This window comes from Bos javanicus, chromosome 13 (assembly GCF_032452875.1).
Source record: "Bos javanicus breed banteng chromosome 13, ARS-OSU_banteng_1.0, whole genome shotgun sequence".
In the NCBI taxonomy this organism is placed as follows: Eukaryota; Metazoa; Chordata; class Mammalia; order Artiodactyla; family Bovidae; genus Bos; species Bos javanicus.
The window spans coordinates 7050339-7073563 of NC_083880.1; the positions used below are offsets into that span (position 1 = coordinate 7050339).

The window sequence follows — 23225 nt, forward strand, 5'->3', positions numbered from 1 at the left end:
AAGAAAGGCAATGCCAAAGAATGCTCAAACTACCGCACAATTGTACTTATCTCACACACTAGCAAAGTAATGATCAAAATTCTCTAAGTCAGGCTTCAAGTACTTGAACCGTGAAATTCCAGATGTTCAAGCTGGATTTAGAAAACGCAAAGGAACCAGAGATCAACTGCCAAAATCTGTTGGATCACTGAAAAAGGAAGAGAGTTCCAGAAAATCATCTATTTCTGCTTTATTGACTATGCCAAAGCCTTTGACTGTGTGGATCACAATAAACTGTGGAAAATTCTTCAAGAGATGGGAATACCAGACCACCAGACCTGCCTCTGGAGAAACCTGTATGCAGGTCAGGAAGCAACAGTTAGAACTGGACATGAAACAACAGACTGGTTCCAAATAGGAAAACAAGTACATCAAGGCTATAAATTGTCACTCTGCTTATTTAACATCTATGCAGAGTATGTCATAAAAAATGCTGGGCTGGATGAAGCACAAGCTGGAATCAAGATTGCCGGGAGAAATATCAATAACCTCAGATATGAGATGATACCATACTTATGGTAGAAAGTGAAGAACTAAAGAGCCTTTTGATGAAAGTGAAAGAGGAGAGTGAAAAAGTTGACTTAAAGCTCAACATTCAGAAAACTAAGATCATGGCATCCAGTCCTATCACTTCATGGCAAATAGATGGGGAAACAGTGTCAGATTTTAATTTTGGGGGCTCCAAAATCACTGTAGACGGTGACTGCAGCCATGAAATTAAAAGACACTTGCTCCTTGGAAGAAAGTTATGACCAACCTAGACATAATATTAAAAAGCAGAGACGTTACTGTGCCAACAAAGGTCTGTGTATTCAAAGCTATGGTTTTTCCAGTAGTCACGTATGGATATGAGAATTGGAGTACAAAGAAAGCTGAGCACCGAAGAATTGATGCTTTTGAACTGTGGTGTTGGAGAAGACTCTTGAGAGTCCCTTGGACTACAAGGAGATCCAACCAGTCCATCCTAAAGGAAATCTGCTGCTGCTGCTGCTAAGTCGCTTCAGTCGTGTCCGACTCTGTGCGACCCCATAGATGGCAGCCCACCAGGCCCTGCCATCCCTGGGATTCTCGAGGCAAGAACACTGGAGTGGGTTGCCATGTCCTCCTCCAATGCATGAAAGTGAGAAGTGAAAGTGAAGTCGCTCAGTCGTGTCCGACTCTTAGCGACCCCATGGACTGCAGCCTACCAGGCTCCTCCGTCCATGGGATTTTTCAGGCAAGAGTACTGGAGTGGGGTGCCATTGCCTTCTCCCAAAGGAAATCAGCCCTGAATATTCATTGGAAGGACTGATGCTGAAGCTGAAACTTCAATACTTTGGCCACTTGATGTGAAGAACTGACTCCTTCGAAAAGACCCTGATGCTGGGAAAGATAGAAGGCAGGAGGAGAAGGGGATGACAGAGTATGAGATAGTTGGATGGCATCACCAACTCAATGGACATGAGTCTGAGTAAACTCTGGGAGTTGGTGATGGACAGGGAGACCTGGCGTGCTGCAGTCCATGGGGTCACGAAGAGTCAAACACGACTGAGGGACTGAACTGAACTGAACTGAAAACCTTAAGAAATGCAAAAGCCAAAAAAAGAAAAACAAACAAACAAAAAAAAGAAATGCAAAAGCCATAAAAAGGAGAATAATAAGTTTGACAAATAAAAATTTAAGTTCCAATATGATAAAGCACATTATAAACAGGGTTAAGTGGCAAGCCACACAAGAAGTGTAAGCAGAGAAATGCTAATGGCCTTGAAAAATATGAAATTTCATTAAATGCTAATAATATCTCATAATAAAAGAAATTAAAACTAATTGAAATGCTCTGCATACCTATCACAAAAATCAGAAGAGATACAGAAGATTACAACAAATGTGTAAGTAAACTGACCTAATTGATATACATAGAAAACATACCCAACAACTACATAATACTGTTTGGAACTTCATATGGAGCATTCATTAAAATACACCATAAGCAGAGCCACAAAGTAAGTCTCAAGAAGTTTCAAGGGGTTGGAATCTTTCAGACCATGTTCTCTGATGACAGTGACATTAAACCGGAAGTCAATAAAATGTTTAGGCAAATAAATCTGACAATTCATTTTAAAAAGACAAATTCCTTGGAAAATACACATAAGAAAAATATAGATAGTCATGAACCTGGTAAGAAAATTGAAACCCATGTATTTAAAACTTTCCACAAAGAAAATTCCAGTAACTCAAAATAACCAATGAATGCTTCCAAATAATTTTTAGAAATCATTTCAATTGTATGCACCCTCAAAGAATAGAGAAAGAAAAACCCAACTCATTATAGAGCCAGCCAAACATGATTCCAAAATCTAAAGAGAATATTTTAAGTTAAGTAAAATTAAACCGGATCATTGCATGAACATAGATGTCAAAATCTTAAACATCAGGAAATCAAATCCAGTGGATGTAAAAAACAAGATAAAAAATTCAATCAAGAAGACTTTATGCCAGGAATGAAAAGTTGGTTTAGCATTCAAAAAAAAAAAAATCATAAATTTTATATCTACAAAATAAAGAATAAGAGTCAAAGATGCAGAAAAACACTTAATATTCAATACCCATTTAAAATAAAAATGGGTATTGTAAGCTATCAGTAAACTAAGACTAGAAAGAAACGTCCTCAATCTGATGAAGAGCATTTATGGAAATTGTGTAGCTGGCAGCACACAGTATGGTGAAACAGCTCAGAGTCCCCTCTGAGGCCAGGAACAAAACCAGGATGTGCACTATCATCACTTGTGTTCAGTACTGCACTGCGCCAGAGCCAGAGCAATAACGCAAGGAAAAACAAAAACGTTCAATACCGGAACGGAAAAGCAAAACTGTCATGACTCACAGATGGTGTGACTGTGTATATAGAAATTATGAAAGAAATTTATTTTTCTAACTGCTTAAATTAACCAAGTTATCAAGACCACTGAATACAAATCCAATACACAAACCTCAACTATATTTCTAAATACAAAAATAATTGGATACTAATATTTTAAAATATATACTTATAACAGCCATAAAAAAATATCTGGAATAAATCTAATAGCAGATGTATAAGATATCTATATTAAAAACCATAGATATTGCTGAGAAAAGTAAACATTACTTACATAGATGTACACATTCTATGTTCACAACAGAAAGATGCAATATTATTAAGATGTCAGTTGTCCACATATGGTTCTATATATATATTCAATGCAATACCAATCACAGTCTCAGCAGGGGTTTATTATGAACACTGACAAGTTGATCCTAACAATTTTACGAAAAAGCCATAAATTGAAAAATAGCCAATACAACTATAAAGGGGAAAAAAGGAAGCTGGAAATCTTATACAACCAGACTATCAAGACACAATGTCAAGCGATAGTAATGAAGACGGTATGGCACCAGCAATAGCACAACAGACAGAACGATGGAATAGAAGGGATAGAGACAAACCGCTACACATACAGTCATCTGATCTGCCAACACTCTTCGGAGGAAAGGATTATCCTTTCTACTGACAATGGCAATAAGCCATCTGGATATTCATAAGAGGGAAAAAAATTAATGTTGGTTCCGACTTCACCTACTCTAAAATAAATCCGAACTTCATAAGAAAGCTGACTGCTGCTGCTGCTGCTGCTAAGTCACTTCAGTCGTGTCCAACTCTGTGTGACCCCATAGACGGCAGCCCACCAGGCTCCCCGTCCCTGGGATTCTCCAGGCAAGAACACTGGAGTGGGTTGCCATTTCCTTCTCCAAAGCATGAAAGTGAAAAGTGAAAGTGAAGTCGCTCAGTCGTGTCCGACTCTTAGTGACCCCATGGACTGCAGCCTACAAGGCCCCTCCATCCATGGGATTTTCCAGGCAAGAGTACTGGAGTTGGGTGCCATAACTATGAAGGGTTAAAAACAATAGAACTTTTATCTTCAAGAGGAAGCTATCCTCAAAATTTTGGGTAGACAAAGATTTCTTAAAATACAAAAAAAAAAAAAAAATTAGCCATAACATAAACACTTGATAACTTAAACCTCATTAGAAGACTGAAAAGGTGAACCAGGCTGGGAGTAGATATTCGCAATACATGTATCTGACAAAGGATTTATATCAAATATATAAAAATTACTCCAACAAATCAATTTTAAAAATCCAATAAAAAGTACACAAAAAACAAAAACACAGTACACAAGGATATCTCGATGGCCATGACATATGAAAATGTTCTCAATCTCATTAGTCACCAGGGAAACTCATATTAAAACAGTAATACCACTACACACATATCAAATGGCTACATTTTAAAAAGAGTGACAATACCAAACATTGCCAAAGATGTCAAGTAACTGAAATGCTCATAAATCGTGGGAGTATAAAAGTAACAACTACTTTCGAAAACTGGGCAGTTTCAACTGCAGCCAAACACATATGTATCTAAACTTACCATTCTAAATCCTAGGTTTATACTCAAAGGAAGGAAGTGCATATGTCTACCAAAAAACTTCTACAAAAATATGCACTGCAGTTTTTTTATTATTATTCATAAGAGTCAAAAACTAGAAATTATTCAAATATCCACTGAGGAGAGCCAAATAAGTTATTATATACTCACGCAACAAAATGCTGCTACCACAAAATTTTAAAAACTATTGTGATACAAATCATACGTCATTCTCACAGGTGTAACAGTAAGCAAAAGAAACCAGACACAGAGGGATATGATTCCATTCATATGAATTTGAGCCAAGGGCAAATTAATCTATAGTGCCTAAAGTCAGAATCTGGGGAGGAGGAGGAGCAGGGGGATGGGAATACCAGCGATATAAACTAAGGAGAGGCATAAAGAACTTGTCTGGGAGTTTGGAAAGGTTTTCTATTTTGACACGGAAATCTTTTACGTCTCGATTTTGGGTGTTGGTTTACAAGGCTATATACATGTAGGAATTCATGAAGCTTTATATTTAAAATCTGTGCCCTTCATGTATATTTCACTTCAATAAGTGAACTACCATACGTTACATATATTTTATATGTAGTGATGTTTAAAAAATCTCTAAGACATCCTATTTAAAGAAAACGAGAAAGATTCATAATAACTGATATCATTATTTTTAATTTACCATTACAGTTTCAAAATACATTTATTTTTTTAAAATATGTGCAAAACTGTATTTCTATTACATATAAATACAGATAAATGAATTTTATTTTACTGGTTAAACCCTCCAGGGAGAGTTTTGGAAGGAAAGATTTGGAAGATCAAAGGTAAATTTTATTTATATCATTTGAATTTTTTAACAATAAAAATATATTATTAGTATATTCAAATAATTGCAAAATTAATGGAATATGCCAATTCCAATTTTAAATGTCTGTAATCTCTTGCGGGGATGAAGGAGAATGACCACACTCTAAGCAAAGACTTGGACATATGCTGTTTCACTGTTTTCTTTAAAACTATCTATAGGTAAGACATTATGTTTTAAATTCAATAAAAGAAAAAAATGTTTGTTTTCAACATTAATACAAGCAAGAATGATGAAAACAACTGGGCTGTTCTTTAGGAGGAATGAAATGGTAATATTCAGTTTTTTTTAAGAGTAGAGATAATGTGCTTTAATGTTTACATACCACTCAGTGCCCCAACAGCTCCAAAATTCAAGGATTTTCCATCCATTATACTGGCGTCACATTCAATTTCACCCAAGAGATTTAGATTGGACCCCATTCCTGCATTTGTAAAAGGAGAATCCTAAAAGATAAAAACAAAAATTAAAATACCATTAGTCTTTTTTTTAATTTACCATTAGTCTTAAAGAAAAGTTGCCAATGCTTAAAAAACTCTTCTAAACACTAGGAAGGTAAAGAACACTTCCCAACTCACTGTATGAGATCAGTACAACACTGACTCCAAAACAAGACAAAGACAAGGAGCAAAAACTACAGATCAATATACTCATGAATAGTGACACCAAAGTCCTCAAGGAAACAAAATGCAGCAAAATATGGAAGCATTATATACCATGAACAAGAGGGATTCCAGGAAAACAAGTCTGGTTTAATAAACTCACTGTAATATACCATGTTAATACAGAACAAAACCAAAACCAAAAAAAAAAAAAGATCATATTAATAGACCAAGAAAAAGTATTTGACAAAATTCAATATGCTTTCATAAGAAAAACACTCAACAAACTAGAAATAGAAGGGACTATACTTAACATGATAAGGGCATCTATAAAAGTAAGTCCAGAGCTAACATCATAATTAATGGTGAAAGACCCTTTCCCCTAGCATCAGGAACAACACTGCAATGCTTGTCTCACCACTTGTATTCAAAATTATAGTGTATATTCTGGACAGAATAATTAGGCAAGAAAAAGAAACAAAAAGCATCCAGATTAGAAAGGAAGAAGTAAAATTACCTCTTTTGGAAGATGACATGAACTTGTATACAAAAAAAATCCTAAAATCTCCATTAAAAAACTATTATAACTAATAAAAAAAAGTTCAATGGGGATATAAGCTCAATATGCAAAAACCAACTGTATTTCAGTACATCAGCAATGAAAAATCTGAAAGTGAAATTAAGAACACAATTCAACTTACAATCACATCAAAAAGAATAAAATACTTAGGAATAAATTTAACAAAAGAAGTGTAAGATTTGTACATGTACATAAAACATGGTTTTAAAAAATTAAAGGCCTGAATCAAAAGAAGGACCCATGTACATAGAACAGAAAACTTAGTATCTTTAAGATGGCAATACTCCCCAACTTGGAGAGTATGGGATTGGGGAGTATGGGATTGGGGAATATTTGATATGGGATTCAATACAATCCCATATCAAATCCTCACTGCTGTTTTTTTTGCAGAATTTGATAAACTAATTTTACAATTCATATAGAACTACAAGAAATTAAGAACAGTCAAGACATTAGTGTTGTGTAAAGTTCTAGGAAGCTTTTCTCACATGCCAGAAAGGGGCTGGGTAGATGGCAGTTTTAAACTTTCAGCTTCCTTAGCATCCTCTCACATGAGGACCCAGACTGAGACAGATACTAGGAGTTGGACAGGGGCGGGGGGGAAGGGGGTGTCATCTCATTGTCTCTGGGGATCCCCACGCCCCTAGCCCCTGTTTCTCTTTTCTCAATATTGATTAAAGGTGAGCTTTCAAAGGCTGCCAAACCACGAGTTACGCTTTAGCCCAGGCCATTGTGCCTTCTGATGTTTATGGATTCATGGAAGTAGAAGCTAAGAGCAGTGTGGACGGGCTAGTGGGTAGCAGAGAACATCAGGGAAGATGAATGTTTGCTTCGTTAGGGTCCCTGAAATGGCCCAGGCCTGGTGGGTACCAATTAAACTTTGCAAGGCCTAGAAGTCCTAGGCTATCTATCCAATGCTTCATGCTATATCACACAAGCCCCTTTGCCAGGGTGGGCCCAGATGCCTTTGAGCTAGACCACATGTGGACAGTCTGGTCCTTGCTGACTGGCAGGACAACTCCTAAGAAATGTCCTAGTGCAAAGTCAGAAGTCAGCAGATGATGTTGAGTTTCTGTCCCTGAAAAACTACAAATGGGGTTTAAGGAAAAACTGGGGCTTCTTTTTTAAATTAAAACAAAACAAACAACAACAACAAAAGAATAGTCAAAACAATCTTTCAAATAAAAAAACAAAATTGGAGGGCTCACACTTCTAGGTTTTATAACTTACTACAAATTACAGTAATCAAGACAGTGTGACATGGACATACAGCTAAGGACAGATATATAGATCAATGCAGTAGAAATGTCCAGAAATGTCAACCCATCAGGGTTCTCACGGAAAGAATACTGGAGTAGTTTGTCATGACAAAGGTCTGTATAGTCAAAGCTAGAGTTTTTCTAGTAGTCATGTACGGATTTGAGATTGGACCATAAAGAATTCTGAGCAGCAAACAACTGATGCTTTCAAACTATGGTGCTAGAGAAGATTCTTGACAGTCCTCTGGACAGAGGGAGATCAAACCTGGAAATCAACCCCGAATATTCACTGGAAGGACTGATGCTGAAGCTGAAGCTCCAATACTTTGGCCACCTGATGCAGAGAGGGCGACTCATTGGAAAAGACCCTGATGCTGGGAAAGATTGAAGGCAACAGGAGAAGGGGGCAGCAGAGGATGAGATGGACGTGATTGATTCAACGGACATGAATTTGAGCAAACTCTGGGAGATAGTGAAGGACAAGGGAACCTGGTGTGCTACAGTCTATGGGGTAACAAAGTGTTGAACATGACTTAGTGACTAAACAAGTTTTCTCCAAAAATGGTGATGGATCAACTGGACATTCAATGCAAGAGAATATCTGAGTCAGAAATCTCAGTCAATCCAGAAAATTAACTCTGTTCTAAGCTAACACAAATACTATCCAGGAAATCAGGGAAATTCTTAATCCACCTAAAGATCACCAAATGTACAAAATCAACTACAAATGTCCCCAGTTTCTTGAATTTCTGCCAGACCCAAGGAAAACTGACCACAACACAAAGATCTCCATCATGTGTGTTAACACCTATAACTTGAGTAAAGGGGTCAGGGATTTGAGACCAGGGCTTTTGTCCTAATGCAAAGAGAAAACCTAATTGTCCATAGGATTTTACAAATAAGATCACAGGGGAAAAAACCACAAAGGGATTGTAAAATTAAATAGAAAATGAGTGATACAGACAGTAAGTATTTTGAGAACTCAAAAGGAAACGGGCCAGTATGAGATGAAGAAGTTAACAGCAGTCTTCCTGAAGAAGGTATAACACAAAAGCAAAGACTGGTCAGAAAATTCCACTTGGTGGATATGCTGGAAGCAACATGTAGGCAGCCATAAAGTGTCAGAGTCACAGAAGACACATTTAGGGAATACAGTTGGCTGGAGCCAAAGAGACAGACCGCTCCATGTCACTCATCAGAATCTGGACTTGACTGGGAAAATGACGAGAGGCTCTTCAAGCTTTCTGTAGAAACAAAGGTCAAGTATATTGATCAAGGAAACATAAACTGATATTCACATATTATTTGAAAAGGAAGAGGAGGAAACTGAAATGAGAGAGACCAAAAGAAGGCCTTTTGACAACATAGGTCTGAAATGATTCCAACAGGGAAAAGGAAGAAGAAAGAGAAGGAAAGGACCATAACTTCCAACTTGGGAGACAAATAAAACCATTACTAAGAAAAAGCACTTTCTAAGATGAAGGGAAGAAAGTGGGTAATTAGGTGTAACGAGTTTGAATAAGGCCTTCCAAGTAAATAGTGTACCTAAATCATTTCACAGCTTAATCTTGGGAAAGAAATCCAATTTAGGACAGACTATGGTTTAGAACAGATAAAGACTGAGTTTTTACCCTAGATTATTTCCTTTTTCTCTTTTCTTTTTTTTTTTTTTTTGAGCAGAGAAAGGGTTTAATGCAGGGTCAAGCAAGGAGAACAGGTGGCTTGTGCTCAAAAACCTGAACCCATATATTAAAAAATATAAAAACCTAAGTCAGAAACCTCTATGACACTGAACAGAGAAACTGTACAAGTAACACAAGTAAATTACCACAGTGTGTGTGTGTGTGTGTGTGTGTGTGTGTGTGTGTGTGTTAGTTGCTCAGTCATGTCTGACTGTTTGTGACCCCATGGTTGCATTCCTTCTCCAGGATTACCACCATATTTCAAGGTTTTTTTTTTAACTCTACATAACCTCCTTGCCAATTACATATATCTTTCAAAATATGTGAGAAAGGAATTGAAATGTGAGAAAACTTTAAATTTAAATTTATGGGTGCTTCAGTAATTCCCAAAATATACATATAACATATAACAGTACATACACAATCGCAACAATCTTTAAAATGAATAAGCTCTATAAAATTAGGGTTTTCCAGGTGGCTCAGTGGTAAAGAATCCGCCTACCAATGCAGGAGACGTGGCTTCGATCCCCGGGTTGGGAAGATCCCCCAACTCCAGTATTCTTGCCCAGAGAATCCCATGGACAAAGGAGCCTGGGGGACTACAGCTCCTAGGGAGTCACAAAGAGTAGGACATAACAGCACAGATGCGCGTGCACATACAAACTTAATTTGAATATAATACTGAATATAGTATAAAAATATAAATACAAATATAATGCAGGAGACACAGGAGGAGAGGATTCAACCCCAGGGTTGGGAAGATCTGCTGGAGGAGGAAATGGGAACCCACTGCAGAATTCTTGCCTGGAAAATTTCATGGACAGAGGAGCCTGGTGGGCTACAGTCCATGGGATTATAAAGAGTTGGACATGACTGAGAGACTGAGCAAGGATACAAAGTTAGAAATCCCAAAGTGAACAAAACCAAATTATTCTAAAAATGACTCTTGCCTGATGGCTTAAATTTGATATCTTAAAAATACATAAGAAAAAACAATATAAGCAATTTTTTTCAAAAATATTTCTCCTACTTCAAAATACATTTATAATGTCAAAAGTGTGTCTACTAAACCTCTGCTTCTGACCCTGAAGCCATAATAGGGATCATATGTGTCCTCCTAACTAGGAAAATCAGACAAAACATATGAAATACACAGACTCCATTCAATAGCTGGCACAGGATTATAATCCTGAGAAAAAGACACAAATCAGGTGCCTCCAATTAATCCCTAGAGATACTCTTCAGGCCACAGAAGAAAGAAGAGGAACCCAAAAAAGAACCAAAATTCTTCCAAAGTTGAGGAGACAAAGTTAGAGGTTCATGGAGGCCATTAAAGTCTGACTATGCAGTACCGGATGCAAAAAGGAGAGAGACCCAGAGAGAACGCCAGACGCCCAGAGGGCCCTGACCGTCCAGGCGCACTAGCCTACAGAGCCCGAGAGGGCTGCCAAGGCCAACGCAAGAACCTCAGAAAAGAGGAAGCCACACAGTTCCCGGCACTCACAGAGGGGAGAGTAAGTCAGCTCCCACCAGCCCGAGTGAGGACACCAGGAAAAGTCTCAGAAGGTAACGGCAAGAGTTGGGCCAAATCAGCCCTAGAAAGGAGGCAACTCTAGACTTGCACTAGCAAGGTTTTAACAATGCCACAGAAGGATCAAAACAATCTAAACTAACACCAGTGTCCCAGAACAAAGTCCTACAATATTTGAAGAAATACTACAATATCCAACTTCCAAAGATGTAAAACTCACCATGTTTAAAAAAAAACAAAGATGACCAGCATGCAAATAAGCATAAAACTATGGCTCATAACCAGAAGAAGTTATCAAAACAATAAAAACAGACCTAGAGATGACAGTTGATAGAATTAGCAAACAATTCTAATGTTAACTAACAATGTTAAACTGTATGTTCAAGCAGATATAGGAAAACAAGAAGAAGGGGAAAAAAGGAAGCCATAAAAAAATAAACATCTAGAGATGAAAAATATAATAATCAAAGGTAAAAACTCTGATGCAAAGAAAGATTTTCACATTAGGTATAAAGGAAATCTGAATAAAGTATGGACTTTAGTTAAACATAACGTGTCAATATAGGTTCATTAATTGTTAAAAATGTATCATACTAATGTAGACGCTAATCAGGTATTGGGTATACTGAAATTCTCTGAACTATTTTCTCAGGTTTTCTGTAAATCTAAAACTGTTCTAAAATTAAAGATTTATTTTAAAAATATCAAGCCACAGTCTGGGAGAAAAATTTTATAAAACATAAAGGTAATGGACTTGTATCCAGTACATAAAAAAATCATACAACACAGTAAAACAATCCAAAATTTTTAATGGGCAAACAGTTTCATGTACAGATTGCAAATAATACATTAGAAGATGCATAAGAGCATTAGTCATTAGGGAATGCAAACTAAAACCACAAAATACCACTAAAATGGTTAAATTTAAAAGGCCAACAATAGTGAGTTTTGGCAAGAATGTAGAGCAACTGTAACCCTCATACACTGCTAGTGAGAATAAAAATAGCAAAGAGTTTGGCAGTTTCTTTAAAGTTAAGCATACATTTACCATAGATCCAGCAATTCTACTCGTAACTATTTATCCAAGAAAAATGAAAGCATATGTCCACATAAAGACTTAAATGAAAATGTTCATATCAGCTTTAATCAGAACAGCCAAACACAGGACAATACAAATGCTCATCAACTGGGAAAGGGATAAACAAATTGTGATACACCAATACAATGAAATTCTGTTCAGCAACAAAAGGAACAAATTTCTAATACATCCAACAATATGGAGGAGTCGCAAAAGCATTATACTAAGTGAAAGAAGCCACTCACAAAGGCCACCTAATGTATGATTCTATGTATACCAAATCCTAGCAAAGGCCAAACTGGGATTAAAAGGAGAGAGAGTAATTGTCAGGGGCCACTGAGAGGAGGGGAATCCACTGCAGATAGACGTTATGAGAAAACTTTGCAGGCAATGAAGATGTTTTATGTCAAGACTGCATTGGTAGTTACATTGGTAGCTACTTTTGTCAAAACTCATCAAACTGTACACTTAAAAAATTGGTGAGTTTTGTTGTATGCAAATTACAATGAAATTGACAAAAACGTGTACCTATCATTCAGTATAAACTGATCACCACATATACTAACCTTCCCCTTATAATGTACATAGGCTTTCTACATGGTCATTTGTTGTTGATTTTCTGAGCTGAATCACTTTATACAACTAGCAATCATATCCAATGAGTAACTAGAGAACCTTTTTTAAAATCCTGTTATTCCCCTATTGAAAAACCTACAATGTCCTGTCACACTTGAGAATAAAATCTGAAGTCTCACTTTCCAAGATTTACCAGGGCCTGCATGACCCAGGCTCTGCCCCTCTTCTCTCCCTGTGCACCACACAACCGCAAGACCTCCTTGCACCTCCCGGAGCACAGGAGGAGCACTCACACCTGCAGGCTTTTCCATTTTGAAATGCTGAGCTTAGTGAGGAAAAAACCCTGATGCTGGGAGGGACTGCGGGCAGGAGGAGAAGGGGATGACAGAGGATGAGATGGCTGGATGGCATCACCGACTCGATGGACATGAGTTTGGGTAAACTCCGGGAATTGGGGATGGACAGGGAGGCCTGGCATGCTGTGATTCATGGCGTCGCAAAGAGTCGGACACGACTGAGCAACTGAACTGAACTGAACTGATAGCAAGGGAAGAATCAACAAATAAAGACTGCATACATGTGTGTACAGAAACATATGTGTGTACCATTTGTACGCATGTATAAATAGCTGATACCCCACGTGATAAGTACCAGAAAGAAGAATAAAATGGGGTGGGGTACTTTCCCTTCAAACCCAAGACTCCATTCCCCAAACTCTCTACATGACTTTCTCCCCTATTTTGTTTACATGATATCTTCTGGGCAAGTGAAGTCGCTCAGTCGTGTCCAACTCTTTGCAACCCCATGGACTGCAGCCTATCAGGCTCCTCAGTCCATGGAATTTTCCAGGCGAGTGTACTGGAGTGGGTTGCTATTTCCTTCTCTAGGGAATCTTTCCGACCCAGGGATTGAACCCAGGTCTCCCACATTGCAGGCAGATGCTTTACTGTCTGAGCCACCAGGGAAGCCCATGCAAATCTGGGCAGGTAAGTCCCTGCAAATCTGACTTAGCATTTCCCTGACCTGACCTAACAATTTTTTCTCTGATTTTTCTTTATGGTACTTTTTACTTGTTGACATTATACATAATTGTCTAATTCTCCCCATAGAATGGAAGCCCCATAAATACAATAGTTTGTCTTTTTAGGTATTTTATCCCAATGTCAAAAGTAATACTTGGCACACAGTAGGTACTCAATAAATATTTGCAGAATGAATAGGAGTTAATTACAAACATAAATAAATAGAATAACTCATCACTGTGAACTATAATCCCTAAGGAAGCTGATACTCATTTTTGCAGGTTACTCTATAGAGAAATGCCAGAAAAAAATGTCATAGAGTGTTAAGAATCCATCCCTTTCACAGTTTAAACAAGAGAAGTGAAATAACTTTAGGAAATAGAATTTCACCTCCTAAAAGATAACATTTAAAAACAAAATATTTTTCAAACTTACTTCTAACTTTCAAAGGAGACAAAGCTATAAAAAGCAAGATCCCTTTGACTGCTTAACCCAGCAGAGAGAGGACGAGAAGGCCAAGAGGCAAGTCAGGAGCTACACCCCACCATGACATGGAAACCCTGTCTGAGTAATGAAATTTGGAAACACCAAGCCAAGGCAAAGATCTGCAAAGCATTACTCTTTCACTATAAACCACAACCTGTATTACCCATTTAATGTCCTTTGCTGAAAGCATAAAATAAGAACTGTTTGCAGGACTATGGGGTACACTCAACCTCTGGGGATCTATTATAAGACCTCTATTAACAGTTCTCACAGATGCAAACAATTTAGTTTTCAAATGCTGTACAAAAACTAGACTGGAACATTATAAAATAATTTTTATATAAAATGATTTATGTTTGTCCAATTTCCAATCTTCCTTTAAGGAGAACTTAGACATTTACAGGAAATTACTAATATGTTAGTATTCATACCCTGTAATCCAAGGGCAAATTCAACAGCAGAATGAAACTATGTGATAATACACTGTCTTATTCAAAATTAAGTTATGCTAAGACATCAAAATCATTTTTATGACAACCTTCATTAGTAAGCAGGTAGCAGCATTATTAGTCTAATGCTGACGAGAAACAGAAAAAAGATGAAACAGCTTCTTAAACAAACTATTCCTTGAAACTTTTAAAAACAGAATAGTAAAAACAGGATGTATACTGTGTTGTTATAGTGGTTTTCAAACTAACACTTGTAAAATTTGTACAATAAGCCTACCCTACCTGACACTATCCTAAAAATTACAAATTCCTTGGTATTTCATCATCAATTCTCATTATTTACAGAATGAATGGAAGCCAATGCAAAATGTATTACAAAAAAATCATTTGGGGATATTTTTATTAAGCAGCCAATTAAGCTCACATTTTCAAGACTGATTTGTTGAAAGATTTCCAATTTGGATTCCTCTGTGGTAGTACAGGCTAAGATTCATTCATTCATCCAACAAATATTTATTGTTCCTTTATGTGCCAGGCAAATCTTGCTGTAAAGAGTCAGCTCTGTTACATAGCTCAGGCTTTGCAGGCCACACAGACAACTCTACGACTACTCAACTCTGCCTCTAGAGCATGAAAAGCAGCCAGAGAAAATACACAAGTGAATGAACTTGGCTGTGTTCCAGTAAAACTTCATTATAAACACTGAAATTTGAATTTCATATAATTTTCTGGTGTCAGGAAATATTATTCTTCTTCTGACTTCATTTCAACCATTAAAAAAAAAAAACAACATTCTCAGTTTTCAGACCATTCAAAAACAGGCAACAGTCCAGATTTGGCTTTCAGGTCATGGTTTATTAATCCTTGACCTAACCCACGGTGATATGGCAGTGAGCGTAAAAGAAAAATTTCCTTGCCCAGATGGAAGCTCATTCTAGCTGAGACAGACTATAAGAAACTAAATAAATTCGATGGCATATGAGCAGTAAACATAATGAAGAAAAACAAAACAGGACAGGAGATAGGAAGTAGTTGGTGGAGTAATTACAATTTATTTTTCAAGTGTTCATTTTGATGTAATTTCAGACTGACAAATAGGCAACAGCAGTACAGCATCAATAATATATGAAAAACTCCTATAATTGTCAACAATATTAACCAAAAAACAACCAAATTATAAAATGTGCAAAGGACTTAAATAGACTTCAATAGACATGTATACGAAGATATACAAATGGTCGGCAAGCACAGAAAAAGATGGTCAACATCATTATTCATAGAGAAAAAAATCATAATCACAATGAGGTACCACTTTGTACCCATGAGGTTCGTTATAATCACAAAAACAAAAACTACGGTACATTGCTGTGGGCAGTGTAAAATGGTTCCGCTGTCATGGAAACAGTTTGGTGATTTCACAAAAAGCTAAATACAGAATTGCCGTACGACTCGATAACTTGACAAATACGCACTTGTATGGGAATGCTCACAGTAACACTGTTCACTATTCATAGCCAACCCCTTTTACAGCAAAAGAGCGGAAACCAATCAAATGTCCATCGGTGGATGAATGGATAAACAAATCGTGGTATACACATGAATAGTGCTGAATAATACTGCACAAAGATGAATGACACACTGATATGATCCAGGCCATAATGTGGAAGAATCTTGAAAACACGCTAAGTGAAAGAAGATCCAAAAAGTCCCATATTGTATGATTCCATTTACATGAAATATCCACAACAGGTAAATCCAGAGAGTTAATGAAGATTGGTGGTTGCCAGAGGATGGGGAGGAGGGAATACAGAGTAACTGTTTAACCGGTACAAGATTCCCTTTGGGGAGAGAAAACTATTTCAAAACAAGACAGACGTGGTGGTAGCACAATATTATGAATGTTTTAATGCCACTGAATTATTTACTTTAAAATGACTAATTTTGTGTTCTATGAATTTCACCTCAATTAAACAAAAAAAGCGGACACAAAAGGATACATACTGCATGATTCCATTTCAGAAAAGGTTTTACCCCAGAGTTCTCCATGAGACAGCAGACAGAAAACCACAATCACAAAAAACTAACCAATCTAATCACATGGACCACAGCCTTCTTTAACTCAATGAAACTGTGAGCCATGCCATGTAGGGCCACCCAAGATGGACGGGTCATGGTGGAGAGTTCTGACAAAATGTGGTCCACTGGAGAAGGGAATGGCAAACCACTTCAGTATTCTTGCCTTGAGAACCCCATGAACAACATGAAAAGGCAAAAAGAGAGGACACTGAAAGATAAACTCCCCAGGTCACTAGGTGCCCAATATGCTACTGGAGATCAGTGGAGAAATAACTCCAGAAAGAATGAAGAGATGGAGCCAAAGCAAAAACACCCTCCATTGCAGATATGACTGGTGATGGAAGCAAGGTCCAATGCTATATAGAGCAATATTGCATAGGAACCTGGAATGTTAGGTCCATGAACCAAGGCAAAGTAGAAGTGGTCAAACAGGAGTTGACAAGAGTGAATATTGACATTTTAGGAATCAGCAAACTAAAATGGACTGGAATGGGTGAATTTAATGCAGATGACCATTTTATTTACTACTGTGGGCAAGAATCCCTTGAAAGAAATGGAGTAGCCATCATGGTCAACAAAAGAGTCTGAAATGCAGTACTTGGATGCAATCTCAAAAAAGACAGAATGATCTCTGTTTGTTTCCATGGCGAACCATTCAATATCATGGTAATCCAAGTATATGCCCCAACTGGTAATGCTGAGGAAGCCAAAGCTGAATGGTTCTATGAAGACCCACAAGACCTTCTAGAACTAACACCCAAACAAGATGTCCTTTTCATTATAGGAGATTGGAATGCAAAAGCAGGAAGTCAAGAAACACCTGGAGTAACAGGCAAATTTAGTCTTGGAGTACAGAATGAAGCAGGGCGAAGGCTAATAGAGGTTTTTCAAGAGAATGCACTGGTCATAGCAAACACCCTCTTCCAACAACACAAGAGAAGACCCTACACATGGACATCACCAGATGGTCAATATCAAAATCACACTGATTATATTCTTTGCAGCCAAAGATGGAGAAGCTCTATACAGTCAGCAAAAACAAGACCAGGAGCTGACTGTGGCTCAGATCACGAACTCCTTATTGCCAAATTCAGATTTAAACTGAAGAAAGTAGGGAAATCCACCAGACCATTCTCATATGACCTAAACCAAATCCCTTAAGATTATAAAGTGGAAATGAGAAATAGATTGAAGGGATTAGATCTGATAGACAGAGTGCCTGATGAACTATGGACGGAGGTTCATGACCCTGTAACAGGACACAGGGATCAAGATCATCCCGAAGAAAAAGAAATGCAAAAAAGCAAAAGGGCTGTCTGAGGAGGGCTTACAAATATCTGTGAAAAGAAGAGAAATGAAGCGCATAGGAGAAAAAGAAAGATATAAACATCTGAATGCAGAGTTCCAAAGAATAGCAAGGAGAGATAAGAAAGCCTCCCTCAGTGACCAATGCAAAGAAACAGAGGAAAACAATACAAAGGCAAAGACTAGAGAAATCTTCAAGAAAATCAGAGATACCAAAGGAAATCATGCAAAGATGGGCTCAATAAAGGACAGAAATGGTATGGACCTAACAGAAGCAGATGAAGAAGAGGTGGCAAGAATACACAGAAGAACTGTACAAAAAAGATCTTCACAACCCAAATAATCATGATGGTGTGATCACTCACTTAGAGCCAGACATCCTGGAATGTGAAGTCAAGTGCACCTTAGGAAGCATCACTATGAACAAAGCTACTGGAGGTGATGGAATTCCAGTTGCTGCAAAGTCATGTCCAACTCTGTGCGACCCCATAGAGAGCAGCCCACCAGGCTCCTCTGTCCCCGGGATTCTCCAGGCAAGAATACTGGAGTGGGTTGCCATTTCCTTCTCCCAGGAATTCCAGTTGAGCTATTTCAAATCCTGAAAGATGATGCTGTGAAAGTGCTGCACTCAATATCCAGGCAAATTTGGAAAACTCAGCAGTGGCCACAGGACAGAAAAAGGTCAGTTTTCATTCCAGTCCAAAAGAAAGGCAATGCCAAAGAATGCTCCAACTATCACACAATTGCACTCATCTCACACACTACTAAAGTAATGCTCAAAATTCTTCAAGCCAGGCTTAAACTGTACATGAATCATGAATTTCCAGATGTTCAAGATGGTTTTAGAAAAGGCAGAGGAACCAGAGATCAAATTGCCAACATCTGCTGGATCATCGAAAAAGCAAGAGAGTTCCAGAAAAACATCTATTTCTGCTTTACTGACTATGCCAAAGCCTTTGACTGTGTGGATCACAATAAACTGTGGAAAATTCTTCAAGAGATGGGAATACCAGACCACTTGACCTGCCTCCTGAGAAATCTGTATGCAGGTCAAGAAGCAACAGTTAGAACTGGACATGGAACAACAGACTGGTTCCAAATAGGGAAAGGAATCCGTCAAGGCTGTATATTGTCACCCTGTTTATTTAACTTCTATGCAGAGTACATCATGAGAAACGCGGGGCTGGAAGAAGTACAAGCTGGAATCAAGATTGACGGAAGAAATATCAATAACCTCAGATATGCAGATGACACCACCTTTATGGCAGAAAGTGAAGAACTAAAGAGCCTCTTGATGACAATTAAAGTGGAGAGTGAAAAAGTTGGCTTAAAGCTCAACATTCAGAAAACGAAGATCATGGCATCTGGTCCCATCACTTCATGGGAAATAGATGAGGAAACAGTGGAAAGAATGGCAGACTTTATTTTGGGGGAGCTCCAAAATCACTGCAGATGGTGACTGCAGCCATGAAATTAAGAGACGCTTACTCCTTGGAAGGAAAGTTATGACCAACCTAGATAGCATAGTAAAAAGCAGAGACATTACTTTGCCAACAAAGGTCCATCTAGTCAAGGCTATGGTTTTTCCAGTGGTCATGTATGGATGTGAGTTGGACTGTGAAGAAAGCTGAGCACCGAAGAATTGATGCTTTTGAACTGTGTTGTTGGAGAAGACTCTTGAGAGTCCCTTGGACTGCAAGGAGATCCAACCAGTCCATCCTAAAGGAGATCAGTCCTGGGTGTTCACTGGAAAGACTGATGCTGAAGCTGAAACTCCAGTACTTTGGCCGCCTCATGCGAAGAGCTGACTCATTTGAAAAGACCCTGATGCTAGGAGGGATTGGGGGCAGGTGGAGAAGGGGACGACAGAGGATGAGATGCCTGGATGGCATCACCGACTTGATGGACATGGGTTTGGGTGGACTCCGGGAGTTGGTGATGGACAGGGAAGCCTGGCGTGCTGCGATTCATGGGGTCTCAGAGTTGGACACGACTGAGCGACTGAACTGAACTGACTGGAAAGGGCAGAAGGGGCTTTCTGAAGGGCTGCAAATGTTTCTTGATCTGGGTGCTGGTTCCCTCTGAAAATTCAAGGAGCTGCTTCTGTACCATAAATATGTATGCTTTTCTATATGTATACTACACTGCAATGTCTTAAAATAAAAGATTAAGAGCAGCTTTTCTAGAAGCAGTCATCACTGTGGGTGGGGCTCCAAGGGCTCTCTCCATGTTGTTTCTTACAGCTGCATATAAACCTACAATTATTCCAAGATTAATTTTTTTGTTTAATTCAGAGAAATGAACATTTCCAGAGTCCTGTCCCCAAAGATTCTAACTTAGGTCATGTAAGGTGAAAGGAGAAACTGTTCTTTTTTTTTAACAAGCTCCCTCAAGTGAATCCGATCCAGTCAGAGCATGGCCTTCACCTTGAGAAACTCTAACCTGGATGAACCGCTTATCTTCACTTTCTCCTCGAACCCCACGTTGAAGAGGTTTGTAAAGGTATCTATGAGCAACAGAACAGAGAATGTGGAGAGAAAGAAAGTAAAACTGAATCATGAGAAGCTACAAGAGGTAGCCACTCTGGGAAGTGGGATTCAACCTCACCTGGAGAGAAATGAAATGAATCAGGAAAAGATTAATAAAATGTGACAGAGTCCCTGATAAAAAGGATGTACAAAGGCTTCTGGGTACTCACCACAGATGCAACCACAAATATTATGCACAAACCAGTGATTTATCTTAGTGTTCTTTCCATCCAGAAGTAGTGGAATCAAGATTGGAAGCTAACTATCCTTTAGGTTCAGAAATGGGTGCAATATGCTTGCACTTATGGTCACTTCTGGTACGTTCTTCACTACAAACACTGAAAATAATATTTTACTTCAGGGACTAGAAATAAATGAAGGATTCAGCCAGGTCAGCTCTAGCTCAAACTCTTTGGAGTGATGTATTAATACTTTGGTTCTGGTTCAAACTGCTTCTATGGGAAATTTTTTGAAAAGTCTTTAGTTTGAAGTTCATTTTCAAAGTAATAGTTAATACCTTAGTCCAATTTCAATTTTAAAAACTCAAATCAAAACTCATACCACTCTTATTGTTGGTAGAAATCCCTGTGGTAACAATTTGCAACCTGGAGCAAAAAACTTAGGCCAATTAAATCATCAGTTCATTCCCTCAGGCCTTCCAACAAGACAAAAGTTGGCATATCTGTCCAGGCCTTATTTTCAGCTGTACCTTGAGCTGAAATATAGTCTAGTTACACAGCTTCCTATCCTGAAAAAGGGGTAGCTGTCACTCTGCTTTGGCAGACTGCAACCCTGAAAGAATACATGTGACCAGATCTCATTTTTCTTTCAAAAGAAATCAGAAATCCAGATTTTTATAAGTCTCCTGATTTTAAATGTTTCCAACAAATTCCAGTTTTTAAGAACTAGTCTATGGGCCAATCAACATACATCTGTAAACCATCTCTTCTGGACCCTAACTTTGTAAAGGTTAATAAAGCTTCATACTTCTCCAGATGCAAATTCAAAGTCTTCAGTTTTCCCCACAATAGAGATTTCAGGCAAAGCAGCTCTTTGACACAAATGCCAGTCCCAGCAACAAATCATGATTTCATTGGATATTGAAAATACTGAATATGTGAACTTCTTGCTACTTACAAATGATAAACACAGTAGTTGTTCTGTCGCTCAGTCGCATCCAACTCTTTGCGACCCCATGGACTGCAGCACGCCAGGCTTCCCTGTCCTTCACCACCTCCTAGTTTGTGCTCAAACTCATGTCCATTGAATCCGTGAAATACAGAAGTAGGCTATTTAATCTGTGCTGCAGACTAACTACCCTGCATCAAAGCACTTTACTAAGAGCTAGGTTAGAAGTCAGAAATGCCACATATCTTCTGATTGTGATAATTAGAATCTGTAATGCTTTTTTGCATCTCCAAAATGAGACATAAGCTTTCTACTCAGAATCCACAAGAATGATGAGATATCATAATATTTTTCTCAAGACTATCTTGATCACCATTAGTATAGACAACTTCATCTACAACTTTACACAATGGTGAATTGTCATTGCCAACATGATGAAAGAAAACATGGTATTCTCTTTGGAATTAGCAATCTGGACCAAAACAAACCAAAAAAACTCCAACTGAAAGTATCAGTCATTCAGTCATGTTCGACTCTATGTGACTCCATGAACTGTAGCCCACCAGGCTCCTCGGTTCATGGAATCCCCCAAGTAAGAATACTGGAGCAAGTTGCCATTCCCTTTTCCACGGGATCTTCCCAACACAGGAATCGAACCCAGGTCTCCTGCATTGCAGGCAAATTCTTTACCATCTGAGCCACCAGGGAAGCCCCATAGAAATCAACAGCAAAAAAAAAAAAAAAAAGAAATCAACAGACACATTTGCAAATTCATTTTCAGGTCACTGAAAATAAAACCCAGAAAAACCTATTTTGCTTTATGTGTTGAAAACAAAGAGATTACTCCAGTAATGGTGTGCCTGTTCTGAGAGTTACTCTCTAAAACAGGGTCATATAAGAATATTTTCATCCAAATACCAGCCATAAACAATTAAGACATGATTTACTGAGATACGTGCTATTGTTTATATTTAAGTTTTTGGCCAATTAATACTAAATACATTAATAAAGACTGGAAAGTTTAAGAATTAATGAACTCTAACCATTACGTTTCAGCAGAGTTAGTTGGGAAAACATTTTTACTAGGCCCAAACGAAGTATCTTTCATTCATTAATACAGAACCACAGGGCATACTTAGACATCAGAGGCTCAATTATCTAAAAAGAGTTCCTAGGGAAACAAAAAAACTTTCCATTTTCATTCTGTAACTGGTCCTTTACAACAGAAAGTATTCTTTCCTTTTTGGCATTCCCTCTTTTCTCTCTACCTCAGGACATATTCACAGATGCACTGGCTGCTTTACAGACATGCTAAAAGTCCATGCTGTGGTTGATCAAAGTTGGAATGCCTGAGGAAATTACTCAACTGAGACAGCCCGGAACTGTATCTAGCCAAAGAGTTACAGTGCTCCACTTCTCACATGTGTTAAAGTAATATTTTAGCCATCCTGGATGTAAGTTAAGAGAACATTTGTTTGCATCACACTCTGTGAACAGTTGAGTCAAATATACTATGCTGAATATCCAGTTTGAGTATCTCTGACAGTTCATTTTTTTAACTGTTCAATTACA

The 23225-nt window shown here is 38.1% G+C and overlaps 1 protein-coding gene across 6 annotated transcripts in view; it reads right to left on the reverse strand.

Moving 5' to 3' along the window:
* TASP1 (taspase 1) overlaps positions 1 to 23225 on the reverse strand; it is a 315861-nt gene that overhangs the window by 266850 nt on the left and 25786 nt on the right. For all 6 annotated transcript variants that reach the window (XM_061435626.1, XM_061435628.1, XM_061435627.1 and 3 more), the window contains one exon: positions 5677 to 5797. In XM_061435626.1, coding sequence (XP_061291610.1) covers positions 5677 to 5797 — 121 coding nt within the window. The remainder of the gene's footprint in view (positions 1 to 5676; positions 5798 to 23225) is intronic.